This window comes from Plecotus auritus (assembly GCF_963455305.1).
Source record: "Plecotus auritus genome assembly, chromosome: 10".
NCBI classification, from domain to species: domain Eukaryota; kingdom Metazoa; phylum Chordata; class Mammalia; order Chiroptera; family Vespertilionidae; genus Plecotus; species Plecotus auritus.
Window position 1 is genome coordinate 46,659,493 of NC_137785.1, and position 17,197 is coordinate 46,676,689.

The following is a 17,197-nucleotide window of genomic DNA, read 5'->3' on the forward strand; positions in this document are numbered from 1 at the left end:
AAAAAAAAAAAAAAAAAAAAAAAAAAAAATTAAGAGGAAGAAAAGCTCATTAATTAGTAATAAATCTATTAGTGTTACACCAAGATAAATACCGGTAAATACAACTTGTGTTTTCTACCTTGTGTATTTCTAAATGGTTACCAGTGTATCACGAAGGACAAAGACCCTGATGTCAAATAAATTCTACCCTGCAAATCCTGTCTCTGCTGCTCTGGGGCCAGTTAGATGGGAGGAGGACTCTGGGGTGCCAATGTTTCCAGCAAGACCCTTTCGCAGCTACAGGACCGCATGGGCTCCTCTGGGCATTCAGAACAACCCAGAAGGGAGTGGGCTGCTCAGGACTCTCAGAGAGAGACTGGGGCAACATTCTCCATCATTCTCAGGGTTACAAAGAAGAACATGACACGATGTTCCTTACTTATAACTATTTGGTCAAAGGCATGAGGTAAGTTTTATTTGTTTTTATTTCTCTCATTACCAAGCAGAGCTTTGTAACTAATAACATACTCAGTAAATATTTGTTGATTTAATGAATTAAGAGAAACTGATAATGTATATGCCCTCTATGATTCTGATTTGGCCATAAGAATGAATCATTTAGAGGGGTAAGTGCAGGGGCTTGAGGCACGGGTTTTGAAGTCAGAAAGTCCCCAATTCAAGTTGCAGCCACATTAACGCCAGTTCCTTCATCTTGAAAATGGAGGTGATAAAATTTGCCTCAGAGGGTTGTGTGTTAGGGTTATCTAACATGTATCTCACTTATGACTTACTAGGTGTACCGGTTAATAATGCGAATTTTTTTCAATAGATGGAGTTACACATATATTGATATATATGCGATTTGATATGTATGCTACTTTGTTGTATTGTTCCTTCAGATTACCACTTGTTCAGATCAATGGCACACGCACTTCAAAACCTGTTAAAGACACGTTAAAAGATCTTGCCTGGGAAGTATTAACCCACCCGCCATATTCACCAGACCTTGCTCCTTCAGATTACCACTTGTTCCAATCGATGGCACATGCACTTTCTGAGCAGCACTTCAGAATGTACTGGGTCTCTGAATGGTCTGCCTCAAAACAAGAAAAGTTCTATTGGGATGGTATCCACAAATTACCTGAAATGAGGCGACCCACAGGTTGAGAACTGCTAGCAGGGTCGCTTAAGACCATCGGAAATCACAGATATTTACATAACGATTCATAACAGTAGCAAAATTACAGTTATGAAGTAGCAATGAAAATAATTTTATGGTTGGGGGTCACCACAACATGAGGAACTGTATTAAAGGGTCGCGACATTAGAAAGGTTGAGAACCACTGATTTCAACAACTGTGAGCCGGGGACTAGATAGATGTTTATTTCCTGGAAGGTGAAGTTTGGCTCCCAAACACCAAAGAAACAACTCGAAACTAAAAAATGTTAAAAATTCAAGTTGAACTCTTTGCTTGGGAAGCATATCTCTCTGGATCCTCAGAGAAGATCTGATCACCCCAGAGGCCAGTGAAGGGCCTGATGGTGTGCTGCCTGATTGCTCAGGCTCCGCACAGAAACACAGAGCATCGCCGACCTTCAGACTGAGGACTGGCCTCCCAGAAAGCACAGTCTGTGGTCAAGATGAAACTAGAGCCCCACAGCCCTTAATGTGGTGACCAACCACTTCACAGAGAAAGCAGACAGGAAACAGACCACTGGGAAAGACAGTGTGGATGTGGTGGCTCTGGTCAAAATCCACAGTGGGCTCTTACTAGTCACTGGTGTCGCTGCTTGGATCGTCACTGTGGCTGTGAGGGAAATATCGAGGTCCTAAATAGATGAAGAAGATCTGCACTGACAACACTAAAAAACTGTCCCTGTGCCCCTGCACTTCTAAAGCCATGGAGCTCCCTCGCTTTCAAGAAGCAACAGAAAGATAAATCACAAGACTTTCCGCTCTTGAAACATTTCCTCTTTTATAAATTCTGTAAAACTAGGTCTACAAAATAAAATCATGGATAAAAGCAGCAAAATAAAGTAAACCAACTTATAACCAAGATATTTAAAGCAATTCAAACTATATTATAAACTGTAATTGTATATTAATTTTGACTATTCTCTGTTCTTATTAAAATGAAAGGCAAGAGAAACCAAGATGGCGGCATAGGTAAACACCTAAACTGCTGCCTCGCACAACAATTTCAAAACTACAACTAAAAGACAGAATGGACACCATCCAGAACCGCAGGAAAGCTGACTGAGTGAAAATTCTACAACTAGAAGGAAGGAGAAAAGCTCACAGAGAATTGGAGGTACGGCAAAGGGTCTTTGTGCGCGCAGAGAGGAAGGGCGGCTGAGAGCCTGGCTGGCTTTCTCTGGCGGAAGGGGGAAGGGAGCCCCCGACCGCATTGAACCCCAGTTCTGACTGCACTGAACACCTATTCCGGGCGAGCCCCTGGGGACCCACGCTCTTGTGGGGGGAGTCTGGACTCTCGGGCGGAGACTCGGGAGCCGGGGAAGGCGGAAGACTGAAAGTCCGCTCGCGCCAGTGCGCACAAAGGCTGCGGAGGCTGCCACAGGCTTTCCCTAGCGGAAGGGAGTGAGAGGCTCCTGACGGCACCGAACACCAGTTCTGACTGAAGTGAGCCCCAGTTCTGACTGCAGTGAACCCCAGTTCCAGGCGAGCCCCTGGAGACCCACGCTCTTGTGGGGGGAGTCTGGACTCTCGGGCGGAGACTCGGGAGCCGGGGAAGGCGGAAGACTGAAAGTCCGCTCGCGCCAGTGCGCACAAAGGCTGCGGAGGCTGCCACAGGCTTTCCCTAGCGGAAGGGAGTGAGAGGCTCCTGACGGCACAAAACCCCAGTTCTGACTGAAGTGAGCCCCAGTTCTGACTGCAGTGAACCCCAGTTCCAGGCGAGCCCCCGGGGACCCACGCTCTTGTGGGGGGAGTCTGGACTCTCAGGCGGAGACTCGGGAGCCGGGGAAGGCGGAAGACTGAAAGTCCGCTCGCGCCAGTGCGCACAAAGGCTGCGGAGGCTGCCACAGGCTTTCCCTAGCAGAAGGGAGTCAGAGGCTCCTGACGGCACTGAACACCAGTTCTGACTGAAGTGAGCCCCAGTTCTGACTGCAGTGAACCCCAGTTCCAGGCGAGCCCCCGGAGACCCACGCTCTTGTGGGGGGAGTCTGGACTCTCGGGCGGAGAATCGGGAGCCGGGAAGGCAGAGGACTGAAGGAACACACACGTGCTCGCAAGGGCAAGGCTGATGGGAAGCCAAGACTGAGACTCCACCCCATCCAAGCTAAGCACAGAGGCTATTGCAATTTGGCAAGTCTAATCCTATAAGGCTGTCTCCAGCACCGGACTTCTCCCAGCATAGACACAGCTGATCCTTACAGCCAACTGGCCTGGAGGTCAATTCTTCCCAGTGATACCAACAACAATAAAGACTTAATTACAACAAGGCTGTACACACAGTCCACAAAGGGGTGCACCAAGAGTGTCCACCTCAGGTTAACTGGGGAGGCAGACCCACTTGGCCAAATTGGAAACCTAGCACACAAATCTACCAACTCAGGGAAGCAGTGAAAATGCGGCGTCTAAGAATCAGATCACAAATGAAAGAAATGGAGGAAAACAAACGACTGGATATAGAATTCAAAACCACGGTTATAAGGCTTTTTAAGAATATCCTAGAAAAGGCCGATAAATATAACGAGACCCTCGAAGAGATGAAAAAGGACCAACTAGAAATTAAACATACACTGACTGAAATAAAAAATATTATACAGAGACCCAAAAACAGACAAGAGGAACACAAAAATCAAGTCAAAGAATTGAAATACAAAGAAGCAAAAAACACTCAACCGAAAAAGCAAAAAGAAAAAAAAAAAAATCCAAAAAGTTGAAGATAATGTAAGAAGACTCTGGGACAACTTCAAGTGTACCAACATCAGAATTATGGGGGTGCCAGAAGAAGAGAGAGAGCAAAATACTGAAAACCTATTTGAAGAAATAATGACAGAAAACTGCCCCCACCTGGTGAAAGAAATAGACTTACAAGTCCAGGAAGCCCACAGAACCCCAAACAAAAGGAATCCAAAGAGGACTACACCAAGACACATCATAATTAAAATGCCAAGAGCAAAAGACAAAGAGAGAATATTAAAAGCAGCAAGAGAAAAACAGTTAGTTACCTACAAGGGAGCACCCATACGACTGTCAGCTGACTTTTCAACAGAAACTATGCAGGCCAGAAGGGAGTGGCAAGAAATTTTCAATGTGATGAATAGCAAGAACCTACAACCAAGATTACTCTACCCAGCAAAGCTATCATTCAGAATTGAAGGGCAGATAAAGAGTTTCACAGACAAGAAAAAGCTAAAGGAGTTCATCACCACCAAACCAGTATTATATGAAATGCTGAAAGGTATTCTTAAAGAAGAGGAAGAAGAAAAAAGGAAAGATAAAAATTATGAACAACAAATACATATCTATCAACAAGTGAACCTAAAAATCAAGTGAATTAAAAACCTGAGGAACAGAATAATCTGGTGAATATAATAGAATCAGGGGCATAGAAAGGGAGTGGACTGATAATTCTCAGGGGGAAAGGGGTATGGGGGGGTTCATAAAGAGACTGGACAAAAATCATACACCTATGGATGAGGACAGTGGGGGGTAGGTAAGGGCAGAAGGTGGGGTGGGAAATGGCTGGAGGGGAGCTATGGGGGAAAAAAGGAGAAATAATTGTAATAATCTGAATAAAGATTTATTTAAAAAAAAAATGAAAGGCAATCTGGAAATATCTGTACATATATACGGTGCATAATACACAAATACTGTGTATACATATGAAACCACACCCCCAATCATATAGACTAGCCACAAGAGGGCGCTTTAAGAATGGAAAGAGATCGCCAAAATCAATCCCTTCAGATGCTTATTTCAGTAAGTATTGGTACACATCTTCAAACTTTTGAAGAGAAACTTGTATTCCAAATTATTTTTCTAGAGCCATTAGCTTTGCCGGATGCTCTTATTTTAAGGGTATCTATGTATATCTTAAATTCCAAATCTTAACTAGAGGGACAATGCATCTAGTACTCGGTAAATGAGTCTTTATATTATTAGACAGATTAAAAGGATGAACAGTAAATTGCCATCTTGTACAGAGGGTTTTATGAATGAACTCAGAGCCATGCACAAGGCTTGGAAAAACTTTGCTATTGAAACAAAGAAACCAGGTTTCTTCCCATGATGATCACTTTAAGCTGCCATATTTCAGAACATTTTAAAGTCTGGTACACATGATAATGATTTGTACTTTACGTATAACAAAAGTTCCATTTAATTACTATTAGAAGTGAAATGCCAGGATCCATACCTAGAGAGACTTCCTTGATGAGCTCAGCAGCAGCATGGCAACCCTGAACAAGTATCCTGGTCCAGGTCGACAGATCCCGATGTGTCTCCACCCTGAAGAGATGCATCTCAATGCCCTGCCGAGAGCCTGTCCTGGTAGCAAACGTAAGGTCAGAACCAAGTGAGGGTGATCGACATCCAGAGCCAGAATGAACCAACCTAGGACCACAAACAGAGCGAAGATTAAAAGTACTTAATGTACTGTCAGGGAAGATGTCAGCAATTTATGCTGACTGATACGCAGAAAATTATAAAAGCCATCAGCAGTGTTTGGAGAAGTACATTTCAATATAAGTAGATACCATTTTGTTTTCCCATAAAATGACCCTTGGTGTCACAGGCAGAACACTGGGCTTGTGGGCCAAGTCCCCAATTTCCCACTGGCATTTTTATGTTCCCAAGAGGCTATGCATATCAATAAAAGGTTCAATTCTGTTTAGGAAATGATAAGCCCCTACACATGCATAACTGCTCTCATTATCAACCTCACTCACCAGATCTGTGTGTGTGTGTGTGTGTGTGTGTGTGTGTGTGTGTGTGTGTGTGTATTTTTTACGAAAGATGAACCTACACTGACACATCATAATCACCCGAAGTCCATAGTTTACTTTAGGGTCCACTCGTGGTGGTGTATGTTCTACAGGCCTGGACAAATGTAGAATGACATATATCTATCATCATAACATCATACAGAGCATTTTCACTGCCCCCCAAATCCTCTATACTTTGCCTATTCATCCTCCCCTTCCCCCAGCAACCACTGATCTTTTTATTGTCCCCATTGTTTTGCCTTTCCCAGGATGTCATATTGTTGGAATCATACAGTATAAAGACTTGTCAGATTGGCTTCATTTACTTAGTAAAATGCATTTAAATCTCCCCCATGTTTTTTCATAGCTTGATAACTCATTTCTTTTTAGCTCTGAATATTTCCTTATCTGGATGTACCAGCAGTTTATCTACTCCCCTACTGAAGACATCTTAGTAGCTTCCACATTTTGGCACCTATGCACACAGCTGCTATACACATTTTTGTGCTGCTTTTTGTGTGAACATGTTTTCAACTTCTTTGGGTAAATACCAAGGAGTGGAATTGATGGATTGTATCAGAAGAGTATGTTTGTAAGAAACCGCCAAACTGTCTTCCGAAGTAGCTATACCATTTTTGCATTCCCACCAGGAATGTATGAGACTTCTTGTTGCTTCATTCCTCACCAGCATTTGGTATTGCCAGTGTTCTGATACTGGCCATTTAAATAAGTGTGTAGAGGTATCTCATTGTTTTAATTTTCATTTCTCTGATGACATAATGTAGAGCAGCATGTTTTCATATTCTTATTTGCCATTTCTGTATCTTCTTTGGTGAGATGTCTGTTAAGGTCCTTGGCCCATTTTTTTTTTTTAAAAATACATTTTTATTTATTTCAGAGAGGAAGTGAGAGGGAGAAAGAGATTCAAACATCAATGATGAGAATAATTGATCGGCAGCCTCCTGCACACGCCCTACTGGGGATCGTGCCCGCAATCCAGGCATGTGCCCTTGACGGGAATCAAACCTGGGACCCTTCAGTCTGCAGGCCGCTTTATCTACTAAGCCAAACCAGCTAGGCTCCTTGGCCCATTTTTAAATTGAGGTATTTGTTTTCTTATTGTTAAACTTTAAGAGTTCTTTGTAGATTTTGGCTAATAGTCCTTTATCATGTGTCTTTTGCAAATCTCTCTCCTAACCTGTGGCTTGTCTTCTAATTCTTTTATCATTGTATTTTGCAGGGCAGAAAATTTTAATTAATTAATTTTTTTTTTGAGAGAGAGAAACATCAATTTCATTGGTTGATTCTTGTATGTGCCCTGACAGGGGACCAAACTGCAACTTCGGTGTATCAGAACGACACTAACCAACTGAGTTACCCACTCAGGGCAGAAATTTTTTATTTTAATGGAGTCTAGCTTATCAATTATTTCTTTCATGGATGTCTTTGGTGTTATCTAAAAAAGCCATCAACACACCAAAGACCAGACAGGTTTCCTCCCATGTCATCTTCTGGATTCAGTTTTGCACTTTGAGTTAATTTTGTGAAGGGTATAAAGTCTGTGTCTAGATTCATTCTTTTCTATGTGGATGTCTAGTTGTTCCAGTACCATTTCTTGAAGAAACTATCTTTACTCCATTGCACTGCCGTTTCTCCTCTGTCAAAGATCAGTTGACTTCATTTATAGGCGTTTAATTTTGGGCTCTCCATTCTCTTTCACTGATCTATCTATCTATTACAGGGGTCCTCAAACTTTTTAAACAGGGGGCCAGTTCACTGTCCCTCAGAACGTTGGAGGGCCGGACTATAGTTTAAAAAAAAAAAACTATGAACAAATTCCTATGCGCACTGCGGGCCCGGGACGAGTCGGCTGCTAAGCAGGACAGGCAACGGCACCCGGCGGGCCGGATAAATGTCCTCGGCAGGCCGCATGTGGCCCGCGGGCTGTAGTTTGAGGACCCCTGATCTATTATTTCACCAAAACTACCTTTTTAAAAAAAATGATTTTGGAGAGGAAGGGAGAGAGAGAGAGAGAGAGAGAGAGAGAGAGAGAGAGAGAGAGAGAGAGAGAGAAATATCAATGAGAGAGAATCACTGATCAGCTGCCTCCTGTACACCCCCCTACTGGGGATCGAGCCCGCAACCTGGGCATGTGCCCTTGACCTGAATGAAACCCGGGACCCTTCAGTCTGCAGGCTGACGCTGTCTATCCACTGAGCCAAACTGGCTAGGGCCACACTCTCTTGATTAGTGTAGTTTTATAGAAAGCCTTAAAGTTGGGTAGTATCAATCCTTTCGTTTTATTCTTCTCCTTCAATATTGTGTTGGTTACTCTGGTCTTTTGCCTCTCCATAAAAACTTTAGAATCAGTTTGTCAATACCCATAAAATAACTTGCTAGAATTATTACTGAAACTAGAAGCCCGGTGCACGAATTTGTGCACAGGTGGAGTCCCTCAGCCTGGCTGGCGATTTGGGCTGATCAGGGCCACAGGAGGTTGGCCAGGGGGAGGGGCCACGGGAGGTTGGCCAGCCAGCTGGGGGAAGGGGCTGCGGAAGGTTCAGCTGGCCAGGGAGAGGGACCGCAGGAGGTTGGCCGGTGGCCTTGACTGGGGCCGATCGGATCGGGGCCAGCCAGCTGGGGGGAGGAGCCGTGGGAGGTTGGCCAGCCGATCGGGGGAGGGGCCATGGGAGGTTGGCTGTGGGAGCACACTGACCACCATGGTGCAGATCCTGCATTGAGTGTCTGCCCCCTGGTGGTCAGTGCTTGTCAGTTCAACTGGTCATTCAGTCACTTAGGATTTTATATATATAGATTACATTGAATAGCTCTGGGAACTGACCTCTTGACAATGGAATATGGAAATGGAATATTTCGCCATTTATTTAATTCTTGTTTGATTTTGTTCATCAGAGTTTCCTCATACTACATACCTTGAACATATTTTAGATTTATACGTAAGTATTTCATTCTTGGGGTTGCTAATGTTAATGGCATTGTATTTCAAATTCTACTTGTTCATTATTCGTATATAGAAAAGCAACTGATTTTTTTTAAAATTTACCTTGTATCTTGCAATGTTGCTATAATTGTTTATTAGTTCCAGGAGTTTTTTGGTCAATTCTTTTGGGTTTTTTACATAGATGATCATGCAATCTGTGAACAATACGAGTTTTGTGTCTTCCTTCTCAATCTGCATACTTTTTACTTCCTTTCCTTGCGTGATTGCATTAACAAGGACTTCCAGGATGTTGTTGGAAAGGAGTGGCAAGAGGGAACATCCTTACCTTGTACCTAATCTTAGTGGGAAAATGTCATGTTTGTCACCACTAAGTATGTTGTTAGATGTATATATTTTTGTAGATAGCTTTAATCAAGTTGAGAAAATTTCCCTTTATTACTAGTTTACTGAGTTTTTATTTTTTATTATGAATGGGTGTTGTATTTTGTCAAATGCTTTTTTAAATCTCTTGATAGTACCATGTGATTTTTCTCCTTTAGCTTGTTTATATGATGAATTACATTAATGGATTTTCAAATATTGAACCAGCCTTGTATACCTGAGATAAATCTCACTTGGTTGTGGTGTATAATTCTTCTTATACTTTTTTTGGATTTGATTTGCTAATATTTTGTTGAGGATTTTTGCATCTATGCTTATGAGAGATCTTGGTCTTTAGTTTTCTTTTCTTGTAATAGGGTATCCGGTTTTGGTAATAGGGTAGAATGAGTTAGAAAGTATTGTCTCTGCTTTGTTTTTCAAATGGGTTTTTATTTTAATTTTTAAAACATATGTTTTTAGCCGAAACCGGTTTGGTTCAGTGGATAGAGCGTCGGCCTGCGGACTGAAGGGTCCCGGGTTCGATTCCGGTCAAGGGCATGTACCTTGGTTGCGGGCACATCCCCAGTGGGAGGTGTGCAGGAGGCAGCTGATCGATGTTTCTCTCTCATCGATGTTTCTAACTCTCTATCCCTCTCCCTTCCTCTCTCTGTAAAATATCAATAAAATATATTAAAAAAAACAAACATATGTTTTTATTGATTTTTAGAGGGAGAGGGAGAGGGAGAGAGAGAAGGAGAGGGAGAGGAAAAGGGAAACACTGATTTACTGTCTCCTGCATGCCCCCTATTGGGGAACGAGCCTACAACCCAGACATGTGTCCTGACCAGGAATTGAACAGGTAACCTTTTGGTGCATGGAATAACGCTCAACCAACTGAGCCACACCAGCCAGTGCATTGCCTCTGCTTTTATCCTCTGAAAGAGATTATAGGAAATTTCTTCCTTAAATGTTTGGTAGAATTCACTAGTAAACGCATCTGGGCCTTGTGCTTTATGTTTGGAAAGACCTTACACTTTTCACAAAAATTACGTCAAAATGAGTCTTAGATCTAAACATAAAATGCGAAAGTGTAAAATTTCTAAAAGACATCTTAAGAGAAAATGTAGGTGATCCAGCATAATACACTAAAAGCATTTTCCATGAAAGAGAATATCAGGAAGTTGGGCTTCATTAGAAACTTCTGCTCTTTGAAAGACACTGATAAAAGAATGAAAAAACAAGCCACAGAGTAGGAGAAAAAAATATGAAAAACACATATCTGATAAATGACTGGTATCCAAAATATACACAGAACTCTTAAACTCAACAGTAAGAAAACAAAAAACCCAGTTTAAAAAATGGGCAAGCCCTAGCTGGTTTGGTTCAGTGGATAGAGTGTTGGCCTGCAGACTGAAGGGTCCCAGTTAGATCCCAGTCAAGGACACATGCTCGGGTTGCGGGCTCGATCCCCAGTAGGGGGCGTGCAGGAGGCAGCTGATCAGTGATTCTCATCATTGATGTTTCTATCTCTCTCTCCCTCTCCCTTCCTCTCTGAAATCAATAAAAACAAAACAAAAAACAGGCAAAATACTCACTTCTTGGCATATATACCAAAGAACTGAAACCTGGCTCTTGAGGAGATATTTCACACCCATGTCCACTGCAGCATTAGCCACAACAGCCAGGAGGTGGAAGCAACCTAAATGTCTCCTGACGCATGAATGGCTACAGAAAACGTGGTGTCTACACACTACGTTTAGTAGAACACTACTAAGTCTTAAAAAGAAGGAAAGCCTGTCACATACTAAAACACAGATGAACCTTGAGGACCCTGTTAAGTAAAAGAAGCCAGTCACAAAAAGACAAATACTACATGACTCTAGTTATATGAGGTATCCAAAGTAATCAAACTCAGAGAAACAGAAAGCAGAATGTGGTTACCAGGGATTGGGTTAGATGGGGAAACTGAGTCTCAGTTTTGCAAGATTAGAAAGTTCTAGGGATTTGTTGTGCAATAATGTGCATATAGCTAACATTACTTTTGCACACTTAAAAATAGTTAAGTTGATAAATATTGTTATGTATTTTGTACCACAATTTTAAAAAATCATTGGAGTTAATAACACTGAAAACAAAAGGACGAAAGATCTGAACAGCCACCTCATCAAAGAGGATATACAGATGGCAAATAAGCATATAAAAAGATTTTTCCATTAGGTAAATGGAAAAGAGTGCAGGAAGAAAGGTTTGTCAGGGAAACACAAGATTTGCTTTTAGAAATACTAAGTCTAGGATAGATATTAGATATTAGGTTTGTAGCCAGAAAACTAAAAACATATGTTAGCACAAAAACTTGTTCACAAATGTTCATAGCAGTATTACCTATAATAGCCCCAAAATAGAAATAACCCAAATGTCTATCAACTGATGGACAAACAAAATGTGGTATATCCAAACAATGGAATATTATTCAACCATAAAAAAGAATGAAGTTGTGACACCTGCTACAACATGGGTGAACCTTGAAGACATAAAATGTGTAATTCCATTTACTACATGGAATAGGCAAACCCATAGAGACAGAAAGTAGATTTGTGGATGCCTAGGGCTGGGGGAGGGGGGAAATGAGGTTATGAGTTTCTTTTGGGGGTGATTAAAGTGTTCTACTATTTATTATGGTAATGGTTGTAAAGTCTGTGAATATACTAAAAATCATTAAATTTTATACTTTCAATGGGTGAATCACATGTCATGTATATTATATCTCAATGAAACTGCTAAAAACAAACAAACAGTGAAGTACACATGTGGGAAAAAACAAGAGAAAAGTAATTTTCCTTAGGGTCATTAAACTATTCAACATTTTGTTTCATGGCAACCACTTAATACAGTTCAATTTATTCACTTCTTCCAAAAAATTTTTCCTATAAGTTCTAAGAAGATCTGTATATGAGTACAAACATACTTCCTCACTTATTAGAAATCCAGCCGACAATGTTTTCCATACAGAATTTTAAAAAACTTGACTAAGAAATGTACAGTAAGGAGAAAAAAAATGGCTTGTTGGCTTCGTGGTAGGCTATATACCTCTAATATTTTCTACGAATTTGTTGGTTCCTTCCCTCCTCTAACAACCTGAGCAAGAAAACATCTAAGAGCAAATGGGTGCTCCTTTACATTTCCCGTAGTTGTCAGGGAGTCACTATTGGTTCAGATAAAAGCCAAGAGTGCATCTCTCAAAGAAAAGGCAATTTCTTCTATCCATCAACTGGTTTAACCAAGTTAATTACTATAGTTCTCAACCCTGGCTGTACACTAGAATCACCTGGTACATAGCTTTTAAAAGTGATGATGCCTGGCTCACATCCTCAAAAATTCAGACTTAACTGGTCTAGGGTGTGGCCCAGGAAACTTTATTTTATTAAAAATTTTCCAGATGGTTTAAGTGTGTAGCTACAGTTGAGAAGCAGTAAACTAGTGGCTTGCCAACATTTTTGTCTGAGCACCCTTCTATACTCTTAAAAACTACTGAGTACTCTAAAATGCTTTTGCTTACATTCGTTATATTTATTGATAATTAGAAATTACAATGCTTTTGTTTGCATCCATTATATTTATTGATAATTAAAAATTAAAACTGAGAAATTTAAAAATATTAATTCACTTAAAAATAAAAAGAATAAACCTGTTACATGTTAATGTAAATAACTTAACTTTATTAAAATATTTTCAAAACAAAAACATTTAATGAAGAGTGGCACTGTTTAAATTTTTACAAATCTCTTTAATATATAGCTTAATGAAAGATAGCTGAATTCTCCTATCAGCATCTGCATTCTGTTGCAGTATGTAGTTGAAGTATATGAAGAAACCCCAGCCTCACACAGTATGTAGTTAGAAAAGGAAGTATTTTAATAGCCTTTTGAGATATTTGTGGATATCCTCTCCACTGAACCAAAACTCAAGTGCTTTCTTTTTTTAAAAATATATTTTTATTGATTTCAGAGAGGAAGGGAGCGGGAGAGAGAGAGATAGAAACATTAATGATGAGAGAGAATCACTGATTGGCTGCCTCCTGCACACCCCCGATGGGGATCAAGCGTGCAACCCGGGCATGCGCTCTTGACCAGAATCAAACCCGGACCTTTCAGTCCGCAGGCTGATGCTCTATCCACTGAGCCAAAGTAGCTAGGGCTTTTAAAAAAATATATTTTAAATATATTTTTATTTATTTCGGAGAGGAAGGGGGAGGGAGAGAGACAGAAACATCAATGATAATAGAGAATCATTGATTGGCTGCCTCCTGCACGCCCCCTACTGGGGATCAAGCCCACAATCTGGGCATGTGCCCTGACCAGGAATCGAACCATGACCTCCTGGTTCATAGGTCGACGCTCATTCACTGAGCCACTGGGTCCAGGCATCAAGTGCTTTCTTAAAGGGCAGCCGCAATGTAGGATCTGAAACCTTATCAATAAAGTTAATATCTGTTACATTAAAAATCCACTGGTTTCCCTTGCATTTTGAATGGATCTCTTTTATATGCTTGAATGATTTTGTAACATCATTCATTGGTCACTTGGAAAATAATTTTTCACTGAGCTATGGAGATTTTCCAAATGTTTAAACCATCTCATTATATAATATCAAAAAGTCACATTTGCTAACACCACTGCTGATCTCATCAGAAAATTCTTTAGGTACCGGAAAGTTGTCAACTCACAGGGACAGATACCAGTTTTCCAGAATTCTAATTTTTGTTTGAAAGCTAGAATTTTATACTTGACAACAAATACTATCTGTGTTTTTCTTAAGTGACAAAATCATTTTGGTCATTTTAGAGAAAAATGTCTGACGAATACCCAAGTCTGACTTACCATAGTTTGTCAGCCAGTTGTTATTTCAAGTAAAATATGATGTTCCATGAAAAACACAGCTAGTTCAGCTCACAACTCAAATACACACATGCTTTTCTTTTGAGAAAACCACCATACTTGACAGTATTAAAAAGATGAACACTCAACGTTTGAGAGTGAATAAAACGAGTAATTTTTCCTGCTCCAACAAACACATTTTGAGGTTAAATTGGCATCCTCCCATCCCTCCAAGTCATACAGTTTGGTGCCAACTGTCTTGATTCATGCTAAGGCACCAGCAATTTTACCAACTCTCGTTGCAAATGTCAAAAGTGAAAAAAAGCAACTTATTTCTTAGTAATAATTTTTTTTAAAAAAAATATATATATTTCTTTATTGATTTCAGAGAGAAAGGGAGAAGGAGAGAGAGAAACATCAATGATGTGAGACAATCACTGATGGGCTGTCTCCTGCACGCCCCCCACCGGGGACCGAGCCCGCAACCCAGGCATGCACCCTCAGCCGGAATCGAACCTGGGACCCCTCAGTCCACAGGATGATGCTCCATCCACTGAGCCAAGCCGGCTAGGGCAATAGTTTTGAACTCATCTTCAGATCCCCTGAAGAAGGGATCCCCAGAGTCCATGAAAGTAGACTTTGAGAACCGCCTCACTGAGGTGATTCCCAGAGAACCAACATGCCACTTAAACATTAGCTATTTCAGCAGGAGTTAAATAAGTTTCAAAATTACTCCACATATCATCCAAGTAAGGCAGAGCATGGGGAAAGTGACAGGGTGCGGTCTACCATGTTCAGTTTGGTTGTTAATCCCAAGTTAGACATTAAAAAAAAATAAAGTCTAGGAAAATGTTTCCTACAGATCTGATTATGAAATATTTGGCAGAGGGAATCTAATGCAAACCAGCTGCTGGAGTCTTGCTGTGAGCAGTTAGTTAGTGCACGCGGCCAAAAGGCCCCCTTAAGTGGGGAGGCCAGATGAGCTCACGCAAAGGCGTTTTAGCAGCTTTTGCCCTGTAAGTGCTACAAGCACACCACCACTTCCTTTTCCACACTGTGAAGCAGTCACACTTTCTTTGGATCTTTTTCCCCTCCAGTCAAAGAGAACTTATTGAAAAAGACGACAAAATGCACATCCTACAAAATCCACAGCACCTTTAAAACCAATGTGTTCTTCTATCTCTATTATGTACCTGGCTTTAATCTCACGAGATGTATAAAATAAATAAATAAATAAATAAATAAATATCCTCTTCATTTACCACTTTAATGTTTTATTTAATTCTTTACCAGCCTGAAATATCAGCTATTTAAGTACACACACACACACATACACACGAAGCCTTGCTTTCCAAGAATCTGTAGGGGTGCAAGCCAATATAAATGATAACTCATGATAATTTACACTACCCTGACAATGTTCTTTGATTTTTGACCATCTACTTTTGTGGATAAGCAAGGTCCTTAATTTTTCTTCCCTATGTGTTTATGCTATCTTTTTTTTTTTTTTGTCTCATACATTCATAAGAACATGTTCCCAAGTATTAGAGATAGAATCAGTGAAAAGTGAACATTCAGCCCTTTCTCATCTTTAATAATAAAAGGGTAATATGCTAATTAGACCAGACATCATTCCGGACGCCCTTCCTGATGAAGCTGGGGCTGGAGGGAAGCCAGCCCAGCTCCTGGGTGCCTGCAGGTGGCCCGAGGTGCCTGCCAGCAGCCCGAGGAGGGAAGCCCAGGGCCCGGGTCCCAGTCCCAGAGGGAAGCCGGTGCCAGCAGCCCGGGTCCTGGGTGCTGGAGGGAAGCCAGTACCAGCAGCCAGGGGCAGGAAGGCCTACTCTTGCACGAATTTTCATGCATTGAGCCTCTAGTTACTTATATAAATCTCAAACCCTCTCTTTCCCCCACACTAAAAAGACATAAGCACGCCACTTTCTGGCCTTGCCTTTCTTTGTGGTAAATCTCCTGGTCTGGTTCCATCCTCGGGCCTCTCAGTGGCCATACTCTACCCACTCTGGGAGACAGAGGATGATTAAATCCCACTTAATTATATCATGTAGTGACTTAAACCAATTCCACCTGGTGGACATGGCCACATGGAAAAACTAAACTTCTCATCTGCCTGTCATCTTTGTTCCTAATCCACTGGTACTTCCTGAACAAGGAGTTAAGAATCCCTGCTGTTACATTAATTAAACTTAGTATGAAACATGTTCAGGGAGCTACAGGCCCCACCCATTTAATTAATGGACAATTTCAATTTACATGTCTAGGTTGATCCAAATAATACATTTGAATTCCTCACATTTAATATGAAATTTTCACTACTTGTAAAAGCTGTTGTAGAACTAAACTCCTCTTTTAACATGGCCAAATTAAACCAATTATACTTTTTATATAGAATTCTTCCTAGACATATTTTCACTTAATAATAAATTATTATAATTAAAGCAGCTAACAATGTGTTAGGTACCACTGCAGGCATTTTACAAGTATTAACTCATTTAATACTCACACCCGCCCTATCTCATTAGAGTTTCATTAACAAATGAAAAATCTATAGCACAGAAAGGTTAAGTAACATGCTCCCAATTACCTACTGGAAGTGGCAAAATAGGGATTCAAACTCAAGTTTATTAAGGATTGGCCTTAGTCCCTTCCATTAAATGGTATTTTTTAAAAAATTATAACATCTTTATTGAAATATAATTCAAATGCCATATACTTTACCCATTTAAAGTGTATAGTTCAATAGATTTTAGTATATTCAGAGTTATATAATCATCACCACATTGCATTTTAGCACATTTTCATTACTTCCAAAAGACATCCTATAATCATTGTTTCTCCCACTCCCCACCCTATATTCCTGGCAATGACTAATCGTTGTCTCTATAGATCTGCCTATTCTGGACATTTTATACAAATGGAATCAAATACTATGTTGTCTTTTGTATCTAGCTCCTTTCCACTTAGCATAATGTTTTCAAGGTTCATCCACATTGCAGAGCTTATCAAAATCATATTCTTTTTTATTGCCAAACAATATTCTATTGTATGGATATAC

The 17,197-nt window shown here is 40.7% G+C and overlaps 1 protein-coding gene across 1 annotated transcript in view; it reads right to left on the reverse strand.

Moving 5' to 3' along the window:
- The window catches only part of SNTB2 (syntrophin beta 2), a gene marked incomplete at its 5' end in the record, with an annotated part of 93,919 nt that overhangs the window by 11,902 nt on the left and 64,820 nt on the right, over positions 1-17,197 (reverse strand). Inside the window, one exon of the mRNA XM_080645659.1 lies at positions 5,364-5,560. Coding sequence (XP_080501785.1) covers positions 5,364-5,560 — 197 coding nt within the window. The remainder of the gene's footprint in view (positions 1-5,363; positions 5,561-17,197) is intronic.